The sequence below is a fragment of the Mandrillus leucophaeus genome, unplaced genomic scaffold (assembly GCF_000951045.1).
Source record: "Mandrillus leucophaeus isolate KB7577 unplaced genomic scaffold, Mleu.le_1.0 Scaffold326, whole genome shotgun sequence".
In the NCBI taxonomy this organism is placed as follows: domain Eukaryota; kingdom Metazoa; phylum Chordata; class Mammalia; order Primates; family Cercopithecidae; genus Mandrillus; species Mandrillus leucophaeus.
Window position 1 is genome coordinate 2510962 of NW_012103432.1, and position 17531 is coordinate 2528492.

At 45.0% G+C, this 17531-nt stretch overlaps 1 protein-coding gene across 2 annotated transcripts in view; it reads right to left on the reverse strand.

Moving 5' to 3' along the window:
• The window catches only part of LRRC74A (leucine rich repeat containing 74A), a 43368-nt gene extending 28127 nt beyond the window's left edge, over positions 1–15241 (reverse strand). The window contains exons 1-5 of one of the 2 annotated variants that reach the window (XM_011988300.1): positions 14889–15241; positions 13037–13165; positions 10092–10264; positions 5117–5224; positions 3475–3571 (exon numbers count right to left, since the gene is read on the reverse strand). In XM_011988300.1, the coding sequence (XP_011843690.1) occupies positions 3475–3571; positions 5117–5224; positions 10092–10264; positions 13037–13165; positions 14889–14925 (544 nt within the window). In that variant the 5' untranslated portion in view covers positions 14926–15241. The remainder of the gene's footprint in view (positions 1–3474; positions 3572–5116; positions 5225–10091; positions 10265–13036; positions 13166–14888) is intronic. The other variant, XM_011988299.1, reaches the window with a different exon arrangement.
• Positions 15242–17531: the final 2290 nt, after the last annotated feature.

Sequence of the window (17531 nt, forward strand, 5' to 3'; positions counted from 1 at the left end):
TATATATATATATATATAGACCTGCAGGAGTAGAGATAAACCATGTTCATAAATGAAGAGACTCAATATTGCGAATATGTCAGTTCTTTCATAAATTAATCTAGAATATTAAATGGAACCCCAACCAAAACCCCAACAGGTGTTCTTTTCTTCTTCTTTTTTTTTTTCTTAAATAGAACTTGACAAAATGATTCTCAAATTCACCTGGAGGAGAAACTGTACAAGAATAGCCAAGATTACTATTACTTACAATACTAATAGCCAATATTGCAGAATTATTTTGAAGAAAGGATTCAAGATTACTTTGAAAAAAAGATTCAAGGTTACTTTGAAAAAAAGTAATGCCCACTCACATACAAAACATATTTATTGGCTGGGCACAGTGGCTCATGCCTGTAATCCCAGCACTTTGGGAGGCCGAGGCGGGTGAATCACTTGAGGACAGGAGTTTGAGACCAGCCTGGCCAACATGGCAAAACTCTGTCTCTACTAAAAATACAAAAATTAGCTGGGCATGGCAGCAGCCACCTGTAATCCCAGCTACCCGGAATGCTGAGACAGGAGAATCACTTGAACCCAGGAGGCAGAGGTTGTAACGAGCTGAGATGGCGCCACTGCGCTCCAGCCTGGGTGACAGAGGGAGACTCCATCTCAAAAACAAACAAACAAAAAATATTTATTATAAGATTTTATAACATATATTAAACAGTACATCATCTTTTTTTGTATTAGTCACAACATCTTATGTTATAATATGTGGTAATTATAATTTTAATATTCTAAACAAATATTAAGACAATGCAATGTTGACATGGAAATACATAAATAGATTAATGAAATGAAACAGAGAATCTAGAAGGAAACCTATATTTATAATGGGAGTTTAATACATGATAAAGATGATATTTTAAATTAATCATAAAAGGATGAATTATGACATTGAGATGCTGGAGTATCTGGCTATCAGTTTTGGAAATAAAACATCTGATTTCTACCTCATGCCATGCACAAACAAGTATTGGATATATTAGAAAGCTGAGAGTAGAAACAACAACAACAAAAATTGAAAAAAATAAAGGAAAATATTGTTACCTAATTTTGTTTTCTTTTTATTTTTTACAGATGGGTCTTGCTATGTTGCCCAGGGGAGCCAGTCCTGGGCTCAAGCAATTCTCCCACCTCAGCCTCCTGAGTAAATGGGACTATCAGTGCGTGCCACCACTGCTGGTTCAGGAAAATATTTTTATAAACTTTGGGAAAGAGTTTTAAAGCAAGACTACAAAAATTAAATCCATAAAGGAAAAAGACTATAAAACTTGACATCAATAAAAGACACAAACTTTGCTACAAGAAAGTACCATAAACAGGCTGGGCATGGTGTCTCATGCCTGTAATTCCAGCACTTTGGGAGGCTGAGGCGGGCAGATCATGAGGTCAAGAGATCGAGACCATCCTGTCCAACATGGTGAAACCCCGTCTCTACTAAAAATACAAAAACTAGCCGGGCATGGTGGCACGCTAGTCCCAGCTACTCAGGAGGTTGAGGCAGGAGAATTGCTTGAACCCAGGAGGCGGGGGTTGCAGTGAGTCCGGATCGAGCCACTGCACTCCAGCCTGGTAACAGAGCAAAACTCTGTCTCAAAAACAAAACAAAACAAAACAAAAAAAGAAAGTACCATAAATAAACCTGTATCTAACATTCTAACATTCAAGTATGAATACCTATAGTTTATGAAGAATGGCTAAAACTAAGTCATACTAACAACCCCATGCAACAACTAACATTTCATAGAAGAGAAAATAGAAGTGGAAGTGAGCATCTCAAAAGGTGTTCTATTTCAATAGTAATAGAATGTGTAACAGTAACAAAGAAAATAATAGCGAGGAACACATTGAATACTTATGTACTAGGTATAGTTCTGGGAGTTTTAGATTTTAATTCACTTAATATTCATAACAACCATCAGGTAATATAATTATCTTCAGTTTATGAATGAGAAAATGAGGCACAAAATGGTTAAAAAACTTGCCCAGTGTCAAAGCTGGGATTTGAACCCAAGCACTGTGACTTCTACACCCACACGCTTAACCATTTTGATTCACAAATAGCTTGCTATTACCCTTCTGGGGATAGTATAGGCAACAGTTCATTGGTAGAATTATAACCTGGCAGTCTTTTTAAAGGGAAATTTGGAAATCAATTGTTAAGTTCACAAAAATGGATACATCTTCATATTCAGTAATTGTGCTCCTGGGTGTCTATCTAGAAATACAAGAACATGTGCCTAAAAGATGCATGAACAAGAAAGTCCTTTAAAACATTACTTGAAGGCAAAATTAGAAATGACTTTAATCTCCTTTCTCCCAAATAGGGGGGTGTTAAATAAACTGTACTGTGTCCATAACTCAGAATACTAGCCAGCAGTTCAAGAGAATTAGATAAATCTATTTGTTTTGCCATAGAAAGAAATCCAGGATATATTTAGTGTAAAACAAGAGAAATTGGAGAATAATAACTGACCTGTAATAACATTTATGTTAAAAATACACGAACTAAGGCTGGGCACGGTGGCTTTTGCCTGTAATCCCACCACTTTGGGAGGCTGAGGCGGGAGGATTGCTCAAGCCCAGGAGTTTAAGACTAGCCTGGACAACATAGCGAGACTCCATCTTTATAAAGAAAAATACACAAACTTTATTTCTGTATTTTCTCCCTAGACACTCTTCAGATCTTCTCTGTATCTTAAGGGTTTTTCAGAGATATATTCCAGTGTAGATTCCTTTTTATATACCTTTCTTAGGAGTTACTTGAATTCCTGTATCTGCAAATTTATCAATTTAGGGAACATGTTAGCTGTTATTTGTTCAAATATTGCTGCTCATTCATTTCTTCTCCTTCTGGAAACTACTCATTCTTTTAATTCTTTTATCTTTTATATTCTCTATGTCTTTGGCTTTCTATGCTGCAAAGATAAAATGTTTTCCACTAATTCTACTCACTCGTAACTAATGTGCCATTGAATTTATTTGTTGAGCCTTTAATATCAGTGACTATAAATTTTTCACTGTAAGAAAATCTTGGTGTGGAGAGGAGGAGAGGTATTTTTTTAAGTGATTTGTTCTTTTATGATTTTATTTTATGTTCTTAATCATATTAAACATAGTTTACGATTGGGTGCAAGATATCTCAGTTTGCTTATGGTTCCAGTTAATTAATAGTGCCCTATTCAGTTTGGGTGGTAAAGTATATGATAAATTATTGTTTATATATCATCTGTAATGTCAGATATGGATGATAAATGGCGGGGGCTAGGGGAGTGTGACTGGGAGGGTTTAACAGGCATAGATGCAGTATTCTGGTCTCCAAGACTAGAAGAACATGGTCTGGTTCAAAGAGACGTTGAATTATCTGTTTTTCCCCTCTTCCCTCCCTCTGATTCCCAGCGTCTTCTCCCTCCCTTTCCATGTGCTCACCTGAAAGCTCAAGGTTCCAGATGGAAGAACTATTTCTCTCGAAGAAATCTGAGATGATTCTGGCCCCCTCCAAACCAAGGTGATTGTTGGAAATATTCTAAAAGGCAAGAAAATACTTCGGTATGTAAAAAAGCTCACCAAAGGGCCCTCATGAACAAATGATGTCTTTTGTGGTTTACTTGAGTCCTGTGCTGAGGGTGTAGGGTTGGGATGGGGAAAGATTAGGAGGAATAGGGTGGTGCCAAGGACGAAGAGACGAGCAATAGGAAACCAGGCTCTAGAGCCGGCTTTTCCAGGGCCTGCCTGTGGGACCCGTGGGCTGGCTGGTCTCAGTGTTTTGAAGTTGGCTTCAAGGACTCCCTATTTTCCCAATTTAGCCTTGGTGCTTCAGATAAGCATGCTATTTTGTTTCTTTGTGTTAAAACCCAGAACAGCTTCATGTGGAGTGAAACAGTGAAAATTGAGTTCAGAGTGCAGAATTATTGTAAATTCCACTCATTGATTCGGGAAGTATGAATTGTCCTTTTAAGCTAGTGGGTGGGACTTTATATAAAGTGGCCATTATGGTCTTAATTGGTTGTTTCCCCCTTTTCTTTGAATTTCTTTTTAAGATGGTAAAATAAGCATAACATGATTTACCATCTTTGCCGTTTTTCAGTGTCCAGTGCCGTGGTATTAAGCATATTCCCATTGTGTAACCATCACCACCAGCCATCTCTAGGCACATTGTCTTTCAAGAAATTATTTCATGTCTTTACTTTCTTCAAGAAAGTTCACTTTAAGGCAACTATGCAGAGCTACATTTATCAATTTTTTTTTTTTTTTTGAAACAGAGTCTCACTCTGTCACCTAGGCTGGAGTGCAGTGGCGTCATCTCAGCTAACTGCAACCTCTGCCTCCGGGGTTCAAGCAATTCGCCTGCCTCAGCCTCCCGAGTAGCTGGGATTACAGGTGCACACCACCATGCACAATTAACTTTTTATATTTTTAGTAGAGGCGGGGTTCCACCATGTTGGCCAGGCTGGTCTCGAACTCCTGACCTCAGGTGATCTGCCCACCTTGCCTTCCCAAAGTGTTGGGATTACAGGCGTGAGCCACCATGCCTGGCCACATTTATCATTTTTAAGGTCTTCTAAGTTCCAGACAGAAATGGGTTCTTTTTTTCTTTCTTTTTTTTTTTTTTTTGAGACGGAGTCTCACTCTTGTCGCCCAGGCTGGAGTGCAGTGGCGCGATCTCGGCTCACTGCAACCTCCACCTGCTGGGTTCAAGCCATTCTCCTGATTCAGCCTCCTGAGTAGCTGGGATTACAGGTGCCCACCACCATGCCCGGCTAATTTTTGTATTTTTAGTAGAGACGGGGTTTCACTATGTTGGCCAGGCTGGGCTCGAACTCCTGACCTCAGGTGATCCACCTGCCTCGGCCTCCCAAAGTGCTGGGATTGCAGGTGTGAGCCACCATGCCTGGCCATAAATTGTTTCTTAGGATTTTCTACAGCCATAGGAAACACAGCCTCTCACGTGTGACCCTCCTCTGAGAAGTCACGTGGGAAGGGCAGGGGCCGGCAGGGCCTCTGGCTTGTGTCCAGTGGGTTGTGAATCCCCAGGGATGATGGTAGGAGCCAGCACAGCGGGGCACAGTACCATCTCCTGGAGGTAGTAGTTCTCTTGTAGCATCTCCACCAGGCTCAAGACGCCCTCCTCCATGATGCAGTTGTCTTCCAGCTCCAGTTTGGTAACAGCCGTGTTGGACTTCAGCCAGCACAAGGGGAGGGAGAGAGACACAGAAGCGGTTGGTGACCCAGTCAGTTCTCTGCTTGCCCTGAGATGCAGGCTAGGAATTCTGAAGGCCTAGCAAGGGCGAAGAGACCAGAACAGGGGCCGAACCAACCCGTAGAGTTTTGCTAGGACAATACGCTGATTCTGGGAGAATTTAGAAAAGAATCCTGAAAGCAATTAAAACCCTGACAAGTCGGAGGCACAAGGATGAGCTAAACAGATTTTAACTATTGAGCCCTAAGGAGAAAGAACTGTGACCTACTCCAAGATTAAGGAAAACTTGATACATTGAATAAGGATATTTAAACATAAAGATTTTTTATGTTTAAAGGATATTTATGTTTAAAGGATATTTATATTTAAAGGATATTTAAACATAAAGGAGGTCCTTTAAAGCATTGATTTTGCTTTCTTCAGAGGCCTTTCTTCTAATTTAGGCTTAAGTCTTATCTGGTACACTCTTTGAAATTCATATTTATTTATTTATTAATTATTATTTTTTGAGATGCGGTCTATGTTGCCCAGGCGGATCTCAAACCCATGGGCTCAAGTGAGCCTCCTGCCTTAGCCTCCCAAGTAGCTGGAATTACAGACGTGAGCCACCACACCTGGCTCTGGTACTCTTTTTAATAGGAGGTGACCTCAAGTCTGTTTGGAAGGAATTGGACATATAAATCTTCGGTGAATATCTAGATCCAAGCTAGTTGCATTTCTTTTTTTTTTTTTTGAAATGGAGTGATTTCTCTGTCGCCCAGGATGGAGTGCAGTGGCACGATCTCAGCTCACTGCAACCTCTGCTTCCCGGGTTCAAGCAATCCTCCCTGCCTCAGCCTCCAGAGTAGCTGGGATTACAAGTGCCCACCACCACACTTGGCTAATTTTTGTATTTTTTTAGTAGAGACGAGGTTTCACCACGTTCGCCAGGCTCGTCTTGAACTCCTGACCTCAGGTGATCCACCCACCTTGGCCTCCCAAAGAGGTGGGATTACAGGCATGAGCCACCGCGACCGGCCACTAGTCTGCATTTCAATGAGGGGCAAGAGGAGAGAGAGGAAAGGACTCGCATTGCAGCATGAAGGACTGGGGTTAGCTCTAATCAGAAATTCGATCTTCCCTTCCCCACCTTGTTCCCAATACACACAGGTACAGAGAACAGACAGAGGTTTGGATTTGAGCATTTTCAAGTCCCACTAAGGAGCAAGAGAAGTAGCAAGTGGAAGGCGTGTTAATGCTGGTCCTCCCCAACCCTCTCCCCTGGAAAAGGAAAATGTGATAGTACAAGCTATTGCAATGCGGGATGGTTCACCCCCGGGCTTCCTGAAATGTCTTCTGGTCTCAGCTCTCTGGGCTGGGCAAAATTCAATTGCCTTGAGTTGTGCTCAAAGGCGAGGGAGATGGCTCAGGGGGCCTCCCAGTCTAGATGCTATTTAGCAGTGTCTAGAAACATCAGTTGAATCACCACTGCCAGATTCATACTGGCGACCAGCACATTCTAGGGGGAAGCAGGAGGCCCAGTTCCCAAATCCATCCACGTTTATTCCACACAGGCCAGTGTCTATTTGTCACTCTCTGTGTTCACTGCTGGTGAAACACGGATTAACAGAGAACATTCCCATTCTCACCCCACCTGCTGCCCCCACATACAAGGGCATGGTAATGGGCCATCAAGGGATACACGCAAGGATGAAATACTATCCCTGCTATTAGGCTGCTCCTAATCTAAGCCAGGGAAACACAAATACGTGAAAAGTTAATCAGTACAAAGAGCAAATAGAAGTTCAGTCCACCAGAATGTCACGATGATTACTTGTCAAATGAATGATACAGAGAATGGGGGAAGAAGAAACTCCTCCCAAACAGAAACTGCCGTTACTAAGAAACAAGTGGTCCAAGTCCCAAGAGGATGTCATTATGGTCCATGTTTTTCCCCCGAAGCTCCTGAGGTAATGGTGCATTCCTAACGCTTCATTAATCAGCCTTTCCACCACTGACAAATCTCAAGACAGCTTTGTTCTTTCTCCGCCCCTTTCTTCCCATCCCCAGAAAACAGTGCAATCTCACATTTCCTGTCACTTCTTAAAGTGCACATGCTAAATGCAAATGCCGTTATATCTTTCAGAAAGAATGAGTGTGTTGGGGAAAGTGAAGAAAAATAAGACCATGTATTCTAGGAATACACCGTTCAATGCCAACTGGGGGCTAGGCACTCAAAACGAACAGCAGCACACGAGCTTATCCCTCTTATCGTACAAGGAACTTACATTCTAACAATGATTACAGTAGTCCACCCCATCCCTGGGGGAAAACATCAAGACTGCTGGTAAATGCCTGAAACCAAAGATAGTACCAAATCCTAAATATACTATGCTTTTTTCCTATACATACTTACCCATGATAAAGTTTAATTCACAAATTAGGCACAATAAGATGTTAACAATAACTAATAATAAAATAGAACAATTATTATAATATACTATCATAAAAGTAATTTGCCAGGGCACCGTGGCTCATGCCTGTAATCCCAGCACTTTGGGAGGCCAAGTGGGGAGGATCACTTGAGGCCAAAATTTCAAGACCAGCCTGGCCAACATAGTGAAACCCTGTCTCTACTAAAAATACAAAAAATTAGCCAGGCGTGGTGGCGCGCACCTGTAATCCCACCTACTCGGGAGGCTGAGGCAAGAGAATCACTTGAACCTGGGAGGTAGAAGTTGCAGTGAGCTCAGATCATGACCCTGCACTCCAGCCTGGGAGACAGAGCGATACTGTCTCTCAAAAAAAAAAAATAAAAGTGACGTGTATGTGGCATATCTCTTTCTTGTTCTCTCTCAAAATACCTTATTGTACTGTAAGAACAATTGAAACTGTAGACAGTGAAACTGTGGATAAGGGTGGACTACTGTACCTTCTAGCAACCAACAATGACAGTGTATTTCCAGGCTTTTTGGAGCTCACCATGTATTTCATAACTGAATAGATATGGACCCACAGAATTGCCTTCCTCATTCATCAGTCTCTCAGATGTCTGCATCATTGAACTTGGCCTACTCAGTCTTCCTGCAGCTTGTCTTTGGCTGTCTCTACCATTCTGTAGCTTCTCCTGTCTCTCAGTCACTCATCCTCTATTGAATTTACTGACTCCTTTTCTTCTTTCAGCTCCTTTATAAATAATATTTTTAAAGAATTCTTTCTCAGTCCTGAAACTGTCCCTATAAACTTTAAAAAATTGATCAGGGAAGAAGGGAGGGGAGAAACAGAAATCAGCCCAGCTTGCAGCACACACAGCATTGGTCATGAGGTCAGCTGCTCTCTGACCCCTTCCTCAGAGTTGTTTGCTGCCTGTTGCCCTAGAATCACATAGACTCTGTCACAGGATCATAGTTCCTTTTCACTGCTCTACAGATGACATCGCAAGCATTGTGAAATGTTAAGTTTTCCATCTGAGATGCTGGTGAAACTATACTGACATCAGCTGGTCTGAAGGACCCCAAGAGAAGCTGACTCACCAAAGCATGCAGCTGCTACCTCCTGATGATTTCATCCCCCTTGTCCCAACCAATCAATGACCCTAATTTTTCAGTCCCTTGTCCTCCAAGATCCCCTTAAAAACTGTTGGCCAGGCCAGGTCCAGTGGCTTATGCCTGTAATCCCAGCAGTTTAGGATGCTGAGGTGGGTGAATCGCCTGAACCCAGGGGTTTGAGACCAGCCTGGGCAACACAGCAAGCCTCCTTCTCTACTAAAAATACAAAAATTAGCTGGGTGCAGTAGTGAACACCTGTGGTCCTAGATAATCAAGAGGCTGAGGCAGGAGGATCACTTAAGCTCAGGAGGTCAAAGCTGCAGTGAGCCATGATCATGCCACTGCATTCCAGACTGGGTAATAGAGAAAACCTGTCTCAAACAAACAACTCTAGACCAGAACTCCTTAGGGAAATGGATGGAAGCGTTCCTTTCATTTCCTTGCTTGGCCACCCTGTGATCATTAAACTCTTTGTTGCAAACTCTGCTGTTTCAATGCATTGGTCCTTATTGCACAGTGAGCATATGAACCTGGTGGTCCTGTAAGTACTCTTTATTTTTCTCTGTTAATTCTTTCCATGGATAATTTAACTATTACCAATTTTAAATGTCACCTCTAAAGACACATCTACCCCTCTATGTTACTGAGCTGTTGTATAATGGAATTTTCTGTTTACTTTTCTAAGTGAACAAACAGTGTTGTGCTGACATGCAGTTGTTAGGTTTTCTGTTTTTCTGTGATGGGAGTCAGTTTTGTGTGTAAGTCAGTTATAATTATATAAAGTCATGCTGAACTCAAGGTCAAGTCCTTGTTTGGTTATACCAAGCTGAGAGATAATACTGTTTCTGTGGGAAAACTTGATCTATTCTACAGCACGGTATTTATGAATTATAATGTTGCACAAGGCAGACGTTGAATGGAATGGGTCAGTAGTAAATCCATTTATAGCACAGGTGAGCTTTGGAATGGAGACCCAGGCTGGCATTTTGTTGGTGCTCTTACATTGATCATTGGGCCTGGTCACTTTTCTGGCCCCAGGGGCTGGTGCCTTTGCTTCCTGAACAGTAAAGAGTATATAGACGTCTCTTTTTTTCTCCCCAAAGTCTCTGCAAGGAGCATAGACTTCTAAGGCCCAGGTTGCTAGCAGCCTCCTACCAGGAGCTAAATAAATCATTTGGCAGCCAAGCAGAACCCAGGGCAGTGTGGGCATAAAGGTCCCTATTTAGGCTCCATAGGAGGGGCCCTCTGAATCTGGAGCCTACCACTCTGCCAACCCTCCACCTCCACGAGGTTTCATGAGCCCCCGCTAGCATGCTCACCACCAGGGCTATAGCAATAGCCTTGGTACCCCTGGGGCCCAGGCCGTGGTGGTTGAGGTTCACGCAGGACTCCTCCATGTTCCGAATGAAGTAGGAGACAGGCACTACACCCACCAGTTTGCAGGCCTCCAGGTACAGCTCCTTTTGTCCAGTGGTGAAAAATTTCTCATTATCTGCAGAGAAAGATGGGCTGAAGTAGGATTTCTCTTCCACCCTTGCCTTCTCTCCCCTCTAGCCCCAGGTCACATTCACTCATGCCTAGATTGTCCTCTGCCAGAGGATCTCTCCCTGTGGGTATGTGCTAAGAAGCCAGCTCCTGTCTGGGACATCAGTCCATGGTGGGAGAGGGAGACTCTAACTCCAGAAAGTCCCAGATGAATGTTTTCCTTTGGGTAGGAGATGAGGCCCATGGTTTTAGGCCAGAAGCTTTCCTAGAAGTGAGCAGTGTGCTTCACCCCACCTGCCCAGGTTGGCCACATCCAGTGACTGGTCAAGGACATAGAAGGCCCAAGCCCTCTTGCCCACCTTTGGACAACTCTGAAAGTTTGTTAAAAGCAGATGACTTTTGATGGCTGATGGAGTCTCCATTTCACTTTTAATTTCACCACCACTATCACAAGCTTGTGAGTCATGAAAAAAGCTTCACCAAAGACTAATAGAGGCACCGACATTTAAAAAGCCCAACTAGGACAGGGTGGACCTCTCAAAATGACAAACCAGTGAATATGGAAAGACCTCCACAACAGCGAGAAATAAGCACACTTGCCTGTGAATGGTCTTTCTTCTTTCAAAAGTTTGCATGTCATTTTCCTTATAAAAAGGACTGTCATCCTTGCTTTATCGACGACAAACCTAGCCTCAAATAACACACAGTTGGTCAGTGCTAAAACCAGCTAGCAGAAGTAGGGACTGCACCTTTCCATTCTAACCCCTGGCGGCGTTTATTCCTTAGGCTTTAGGCCAGCCTGGCCCATGGTCACTGGGCATCAGGCCTCCCTGGATTCTGGGTGCCCCACAGCTGTGTCCTCATTAGGCAAGTCCAGCCTATGGCAGGGCTTCCTGGAGCCAGCTGGCCTCTACGTCTGCATCTGTTTTTCCTTTGGATCCCAGGGCCTTTGGCCAACCCCCTCCCCGCCCAAACAATCTAAGGCTGACAATGGGAACTTTGTTGGTAAAAGGACAAGTGCTTTACAGGGAAGCTGATTTTGCAAGCACAACTACAAAGCAGACTTCTTTTTGGGATGCTTGTACAGCAGCACTTCTCAACCTCAGCACTGCAGGTATTTTGGGGTGGATAATTCTGTTTTGAGGGCTGTCCTGTACATAGTAGGGTGTTTAGTAGGATCCCTGGCATGGAACCACAAGATGCCAGTAGCAACCGCCTACCCCCTAGTTTGCCCAATGTCCCCTTGGTGCAAAATTGCTTCCAGGTGGGAACCACTGTTGTGGAGAAAAACAGCTCATGGCATGTGAGCAAACCAGGCTCGTCTCCCCCTCTTCTCTAGACTCACAGCCAGCACTGCTCCCAGCTGGCCCATTTCCCGTGCCCTCCCTGCTCATTCCCAGTGTCTCAGCAACCACAGCAGGGGCACCAGGAGCCAGGGCTGCTGAGCCCCGAGTTTCCCTTCAGGACAGAGTTTTTGGTGCCAAATTCAGCCATTAGAGGTTCCTGTTGGCCAAAGCAGGGAAGGTAACCCCCAGTTTTGTCCCTGGGACTAATTCTGCTGGGTTTGATGCTGACCCTTTCTAGCTGTGTTCCCTATTGTTATGTTTTATGGGCAGCTAGAGACAGTGTTAGCACTTGCTGCAGTCAGGGGAAGAGGTAGGGGGAATGAAATAGAAATAGGACCCTTTGGCCAAACATCCAGTGTTGTCCTTTGCTACCTTCTCCAACCAGGTGAATGAAGTTGGGTGTTGGAAGCAACGTTAGCAACAGACTTGAAGTGGACAAGAAGCCAGAAAAAGAGCAACAAGCTGCCTGGGGGACAGTGGGGAGGAGGTCTGCGTGGAAGGGTGAAGATGTATGTTGACCATGGTGGAGAGGATTATAAACTGACTTGATGCAGATGAACTTCACAGTTTAATTTGGCAGAATTGGCCTTCCTCCATCTCTGCTGCCTGTGAATCACTGCCCAGCAGCCAGCTGCAAGGCCACAGGAGAGGAAGGGTGACTGGACTAGCCTTGGCCTGGGAAGTTTGAGGCTGACCCTGTCAGATGGAACCAGTGTCATTCTCCCCTTGCTTCACAAGTGTTCTCTTTTGATGCTTCCCTTCTTGGGGAAACTGGGAGGAGAGAGGGTGGAGGTGTTGTTTGCATTAACAGAGTCTTTGTTTCAGCTCAGCCGGTCCCCATACCCAGGCATGCTTAGATTTATCAAGAAAAGTAGGGGAAACCAGAGCTCTAAGGTGAGTATGGGAAAGTCACTGGGATGCAAGATAGGCCACAGAGACACTCCAGGGGCCTGGGATATGGAATACAGAAGGCAGGACCATCAGAGTGAGTCAAACACGGGATCAGCCAATATGCTGGGCAAACTCCCATTGTCCCTGGGCAATGCCTATGATCTCTTTAAGGCCCAGTTCTTCTTCTGTTAAAAGTGGGCAATGATGTCTACCTTCTAGGACTATTGCAAAGATTGCATAGGATGCCCATGTGGAAATATTTAGATCAGAAAACCCTGTTTGTGTATTGATTCAGCTTTTAACAAGCTGATATGAGGGTACTGCTCCTGAGGCAGGTGACAAGCGTGGGAAGTTGAAGCTGCTGTCCCCGGGCAGCCTGGAGGAGGACTCCAGGCAAAATCGAGCACAGGCCTTTCTGCCACATTTCCTCCACAGGTCGTCCGCAGGGCAGACTCTGGAGTGAGATGACAGCTCCTGGAAACCAGATTTCTCCAGCTTCTGAGGAGAAGCTGCCCTGACCGCCCCCAAATGCCCATGCTCACCTTCAATCTCCAGGTCTGTTTCGGAATTCTCCCGGGCTGGTTTCACTTTTTCTACAGTTGGCGGGGGTTCGGCCTCACAGTAGAGCGTTTTATCACTGCTCTGTGGTACTAGCTCAGTTTCAGTCTCATCTGGAAGAAAAAAACTCATCTCCCTGATGCCAGGAATAAAACCTGCTGGCCTCTCCAGTAAAGCCTGCCGCTACCGCCCCTGTCTCTGCTCCCTTCCTCTGAGTCCCAGGTCCTCAAGGTGCCAAGCCCTGCCAGGGCAAGTCCGCTCTACAAACCTGCCTTCCCCATTAGCGCTGCCTCTGACTGCTGGGTCCATGGGGGCTTGTGAAACCAACTCCCTTCTGCTCCCTGGAGACTGGCTGCTCCTGCCCGCTTCCCTGTCTGAGGCCTGCCTTGGAGATCAGCTCCTTGCTCACACTTTCCCCTTCTTATGTGTTTGGGTGGGTTTTGAGGTGTGCTGGCACTCTTTCAGGTGAAAGGTTGGGTCCCGATACATAGGCTTCCTTATTGTCAGGCACAAATGGTGCCAGGGAGTATAAGGGGCAGGGCGGGCCAGGGCAGGTGGCAACTTAGGTCAAATAGAAAATAAAATGGACCAGGAGCAGTTCCAGAGAGCAAGAGAAGGAAGGGTGACTGGGTTAGCCTTGGCCTGGGAAGTTTGAGGCTGGCCCTGTCAGATGGAACCAGTGTCATTCTCCCCTTGCTTCACAAGTGTTCCTTTTGATGCTTCCCTTCTTGGGGAAACTGGGAGGAGAGAGGGTGAAGGTGTTGTTTGCATTAACAGAGTCTTTGTTTCAACTCAGCCAGTCCCGATACCCAGGTATGGGTAAGAATTTGACTTACCTTCTCTTCCTTCCAATCTAACATTGATTTGTGATCAGGAAAGGAGGGGCTTGAAAATCTCCCTTGGGTTGAAATGAATTACTATGATTAATTCATAGTGATGAATTAATCATATTACTGGGAACAGAGCTTCCCTCACACCAGTCCTCTACACTTGCTAGATGTGGTTTTACCACCTCTGGGCCATTGACCTGGGATCAGCCATAGGCTTGTGGAAGCCACACATAAAATCTAGAGCTCAATTCTCAGGCATCAGCAGGACTCAGTAGTTTCAAGAACCCACACTATGCCTTTGAATGACATGTCAGAATTTAGCCAACCCACTCATTGGGTGGGCTGAGCGTCTGTGGCAGGGGTCGCAAGTTTTGACCACCCAGATTCTAGGATGGTGGGGTTCCTAATGAGTCCATGTTCTTTCTTAATCCTTGTCCATAGACCCAGGTTCCAACATTTATCTCCCAGCCTGTCTGGGATACACAGTGCAGGTAGCAGTAGCCTGGTAGTTAGAAGACAGACAGCAGCTTGGCTGCCAAACTGCTGAGTGCCTTAGAAAAGTGATGAATTTCTAAGTCTTAATTTCCTTGTCAAACAATTTAGAATTCCATACAACCAGTAGGATGCTGGTAAATATTTAACAATTGATTCTCCAGGAAAAAAAAAAAAAAAACCACCAAAAATATCCTGATTTATAGTGTTAGCCAATTCATGTGGTGTAAATATTCCCAATGTGGCTGATTTCAAACTATAAATATGGTATCAACCAGCCCACACAATACAAATTAAAGCTGGCTGGAGCCAGTATGACATAGTTCTAGCATAGCACTGTAGCCAACTCTTCCTGTTTGCCAAGCCCTGAACCCAAGTCAGTATAACACATCATCCCACTTCTAGAGGGTCCCAGGTGAGGAAAGAAGTGGGCTTCAGGGTCCTGTGATCACTAGGTGTTGTACTGAGGCAGCGGGGATGGGCCTGAGTGGTGAGAGATGGGATGCCCTTTCACCTTCTGTCTCAGGCTGAAGAGGCTTGTCATTGTCCATGGTGCCAGGACCCTCTTGAGGGCAGCTGCCAACTTCTTGCCACCTCTTGACTGCTTCCCTAAGAAGCACACCTGTCCATTCGCCTCTGTCTCAAACTTTGTGAACTTCTCTCATGAGGGGGCATGCCAGGGGAGCCTGCAGTTATCCTTCCCTCCCAGCAAGCCCTGGGAAGAGTGGGCTTTGATGGAAATTGGATGTGCATGAATTTGACCCCAACTCTGTCTGGGAGAGGTAGCTACTTCTCCAGCTCATCCGGGAGAGTGGGACTGCTCTATTGCTGGGAGCCCTGTCAAAAGGATGCCCACCCCCCTGTGACTTTGTGACTCAGGAGCCACTTTCATTTCATCTTCAACATTCCGTGACCTCATGCAGTCATTGTGATTCACATGGTGGACCTGGCAACAGCAGGCCTCCCGCCTTCTGGCAGGCACCTGTTCTCATATGTCCACTGGGGCCAAGCCCAGGCTTGGCTGTGAGTGCTCAGGTGCTGTGTGGGGGGCCTCTCAGTGGTGTTGTATTTCCCTCTGAGTCAGGACCCAACCCAAGCCCCTTAATTAGGGGACTGTGAAGAGCCGCCATCATGTTCTTCTCGCAAGAGAGCTGTGCTTCAGGTAGGAAGTATTTCAGTGGTGGGTGAAGTCGGTTTCCTTCTGCCCAGCTCTTCTTCCTTTTTTCTTTTTCCCATGGGAGAGCATCTCAACCTCGGAGCTGAAGATCAAAAGCAAAGCACAATGAACATATGTCCTATCACTATAGTTTGTTGCAGCCAAAGCATTGTTAAATCCAAACTACGGGGCTGCCTACCTTGAGACTGTTCAACCAGCATTCTCACACTCGGCCATTCTCACGTGTGTTGGAGTTGAAGTCCAGTTGCAGTTTGGTGTCAGGAGAATCTGGAGGCGCATTTGTTCTTTCTTGATAAGTTTTCAGGACATCAACGGTCAGGTCAGTGACTGGAGGGCTTGAGGATGTGAAAATTCCTTTTTCTTTCCTTTTTTTTTTTTTTTTTTTTGCTACTCAGAATGAGGAAGATCTAGAAATTTGTGCAAGGAAAACATGATTAGAACCGTGGATCAAAATAAATACGTATGCCTGAGATGTTACTTATTCCTTCGAGCATTCACGCTGAGAAATACTTATTGAGTCTCTATTATGCACGGGCGCTAAAATAGGCACCACTGTGGGGAAGGGATGCAGACATGATGAAGACAGGACCCTTTTAAGGCATGTGCAATGCATGATAGAAATTGACAAGGCCACACTAGGGTGAGGGTCCTGGGCAAATACTTTTGGCAGAGTTCTTGCTCATATAAACAATTTGAGTCACCCTAAGTCAGCATGTCAGCACCATTCTGGTGGCCCAATCTCATGTGGTCCTTCTAAAGAAATACCAAACAGGCCAGGGGGATGATCAGTTCCTAGGATGATCAGGTAGACATGAGTCCACCAGTGATCCTCAGGGCATCTGGCTGACCCACACTATTGCAGAGGATAAGGAAGCATTAACTGGGAGAAAGAGGGATCAGAGGGCATGTGTGTCCTGGTCTAGGGTTCTCGGTGCTCTACTTGGAGGGCACCATCTCGTCTCAGGTACTGAAAGGTGAGTGAGAAAATCTAGAGGTAGGTGCTCCAACTAAGCCACTGGACAGAGGCGCCATCAGCCTGGGTCTAACAGCAGCAGGGAAACTGAGAAGGGTCTTTGGGGAAATGTGCTGGGAGTTCAGGGAGGGTGAGGCTTCTTCACATTGGGGAGCTTTCTTGGGCTCTGGACAAGTAGAGTCTGGGGAAAAGGCATTTCCAGGAGGTCAGGATGAAGGAAGGCAGCAGATCTCCAGGTAGGAGTGCAGGCTGTGAAGAGGAGTAGCGGAACGGGAGGCCACCAGGGCCAGAGCAGCTTCAGGGAGAGATCCGAATGCAATTAAAAGGCAATAGGGAGACATTGAAGAGTTTTGAACAGGAGAGTGACATCATCAGAGATTTTCTTTAGAATGGTGGACAGCAATATTCTTTGCATAATAGTTATTTCTGGAAAAAATAAAAACATTTAAGGACCATAATTTTAAAAAATGTGTATCTTTTAAAAACCCTGAAGTGTAATACCTGTAACTTCTTTTTATAACTTATTATTTTTCAAAATTTCTGTGATTATTGTTATTTTTTCTCAAAATTTCTGTATTATTAAAGGGGTTTCTTTTTTTTTTAGATGGTATCTTGCTCTGTCGCCCAGGCTGGAATGCAGTGGAGCGATCTCAGCTCACTGCAACCTCCACCCCCTGGTTCAAGCGATTCTCCTGCCTCAGCCTCCCCAGTAGCTGGGACTACAGGCATGAGCCACCACATCCAGTTAATTTTGTATTTTTAGTAGAGATGGGAGTTTCACCATGTTGGCCAGGCTGGTCTCAAACTCCTGACCACAAATGATCCACCCACTTCGGCCACCCAAAATGTTGGGATTATAGGCATGAGCCACTGCGCCGACCAAGGGTATCTTTTTTTTTTTTTTTTTGAGATGGAGTCGTGCTCTGTCTATTGCCCGTGCTGGAGTGCAGTGGCACGATCTCGGCTCACTGCAACCTCCGCCTCCTGGGTTCAAGCAATTCTGTCTC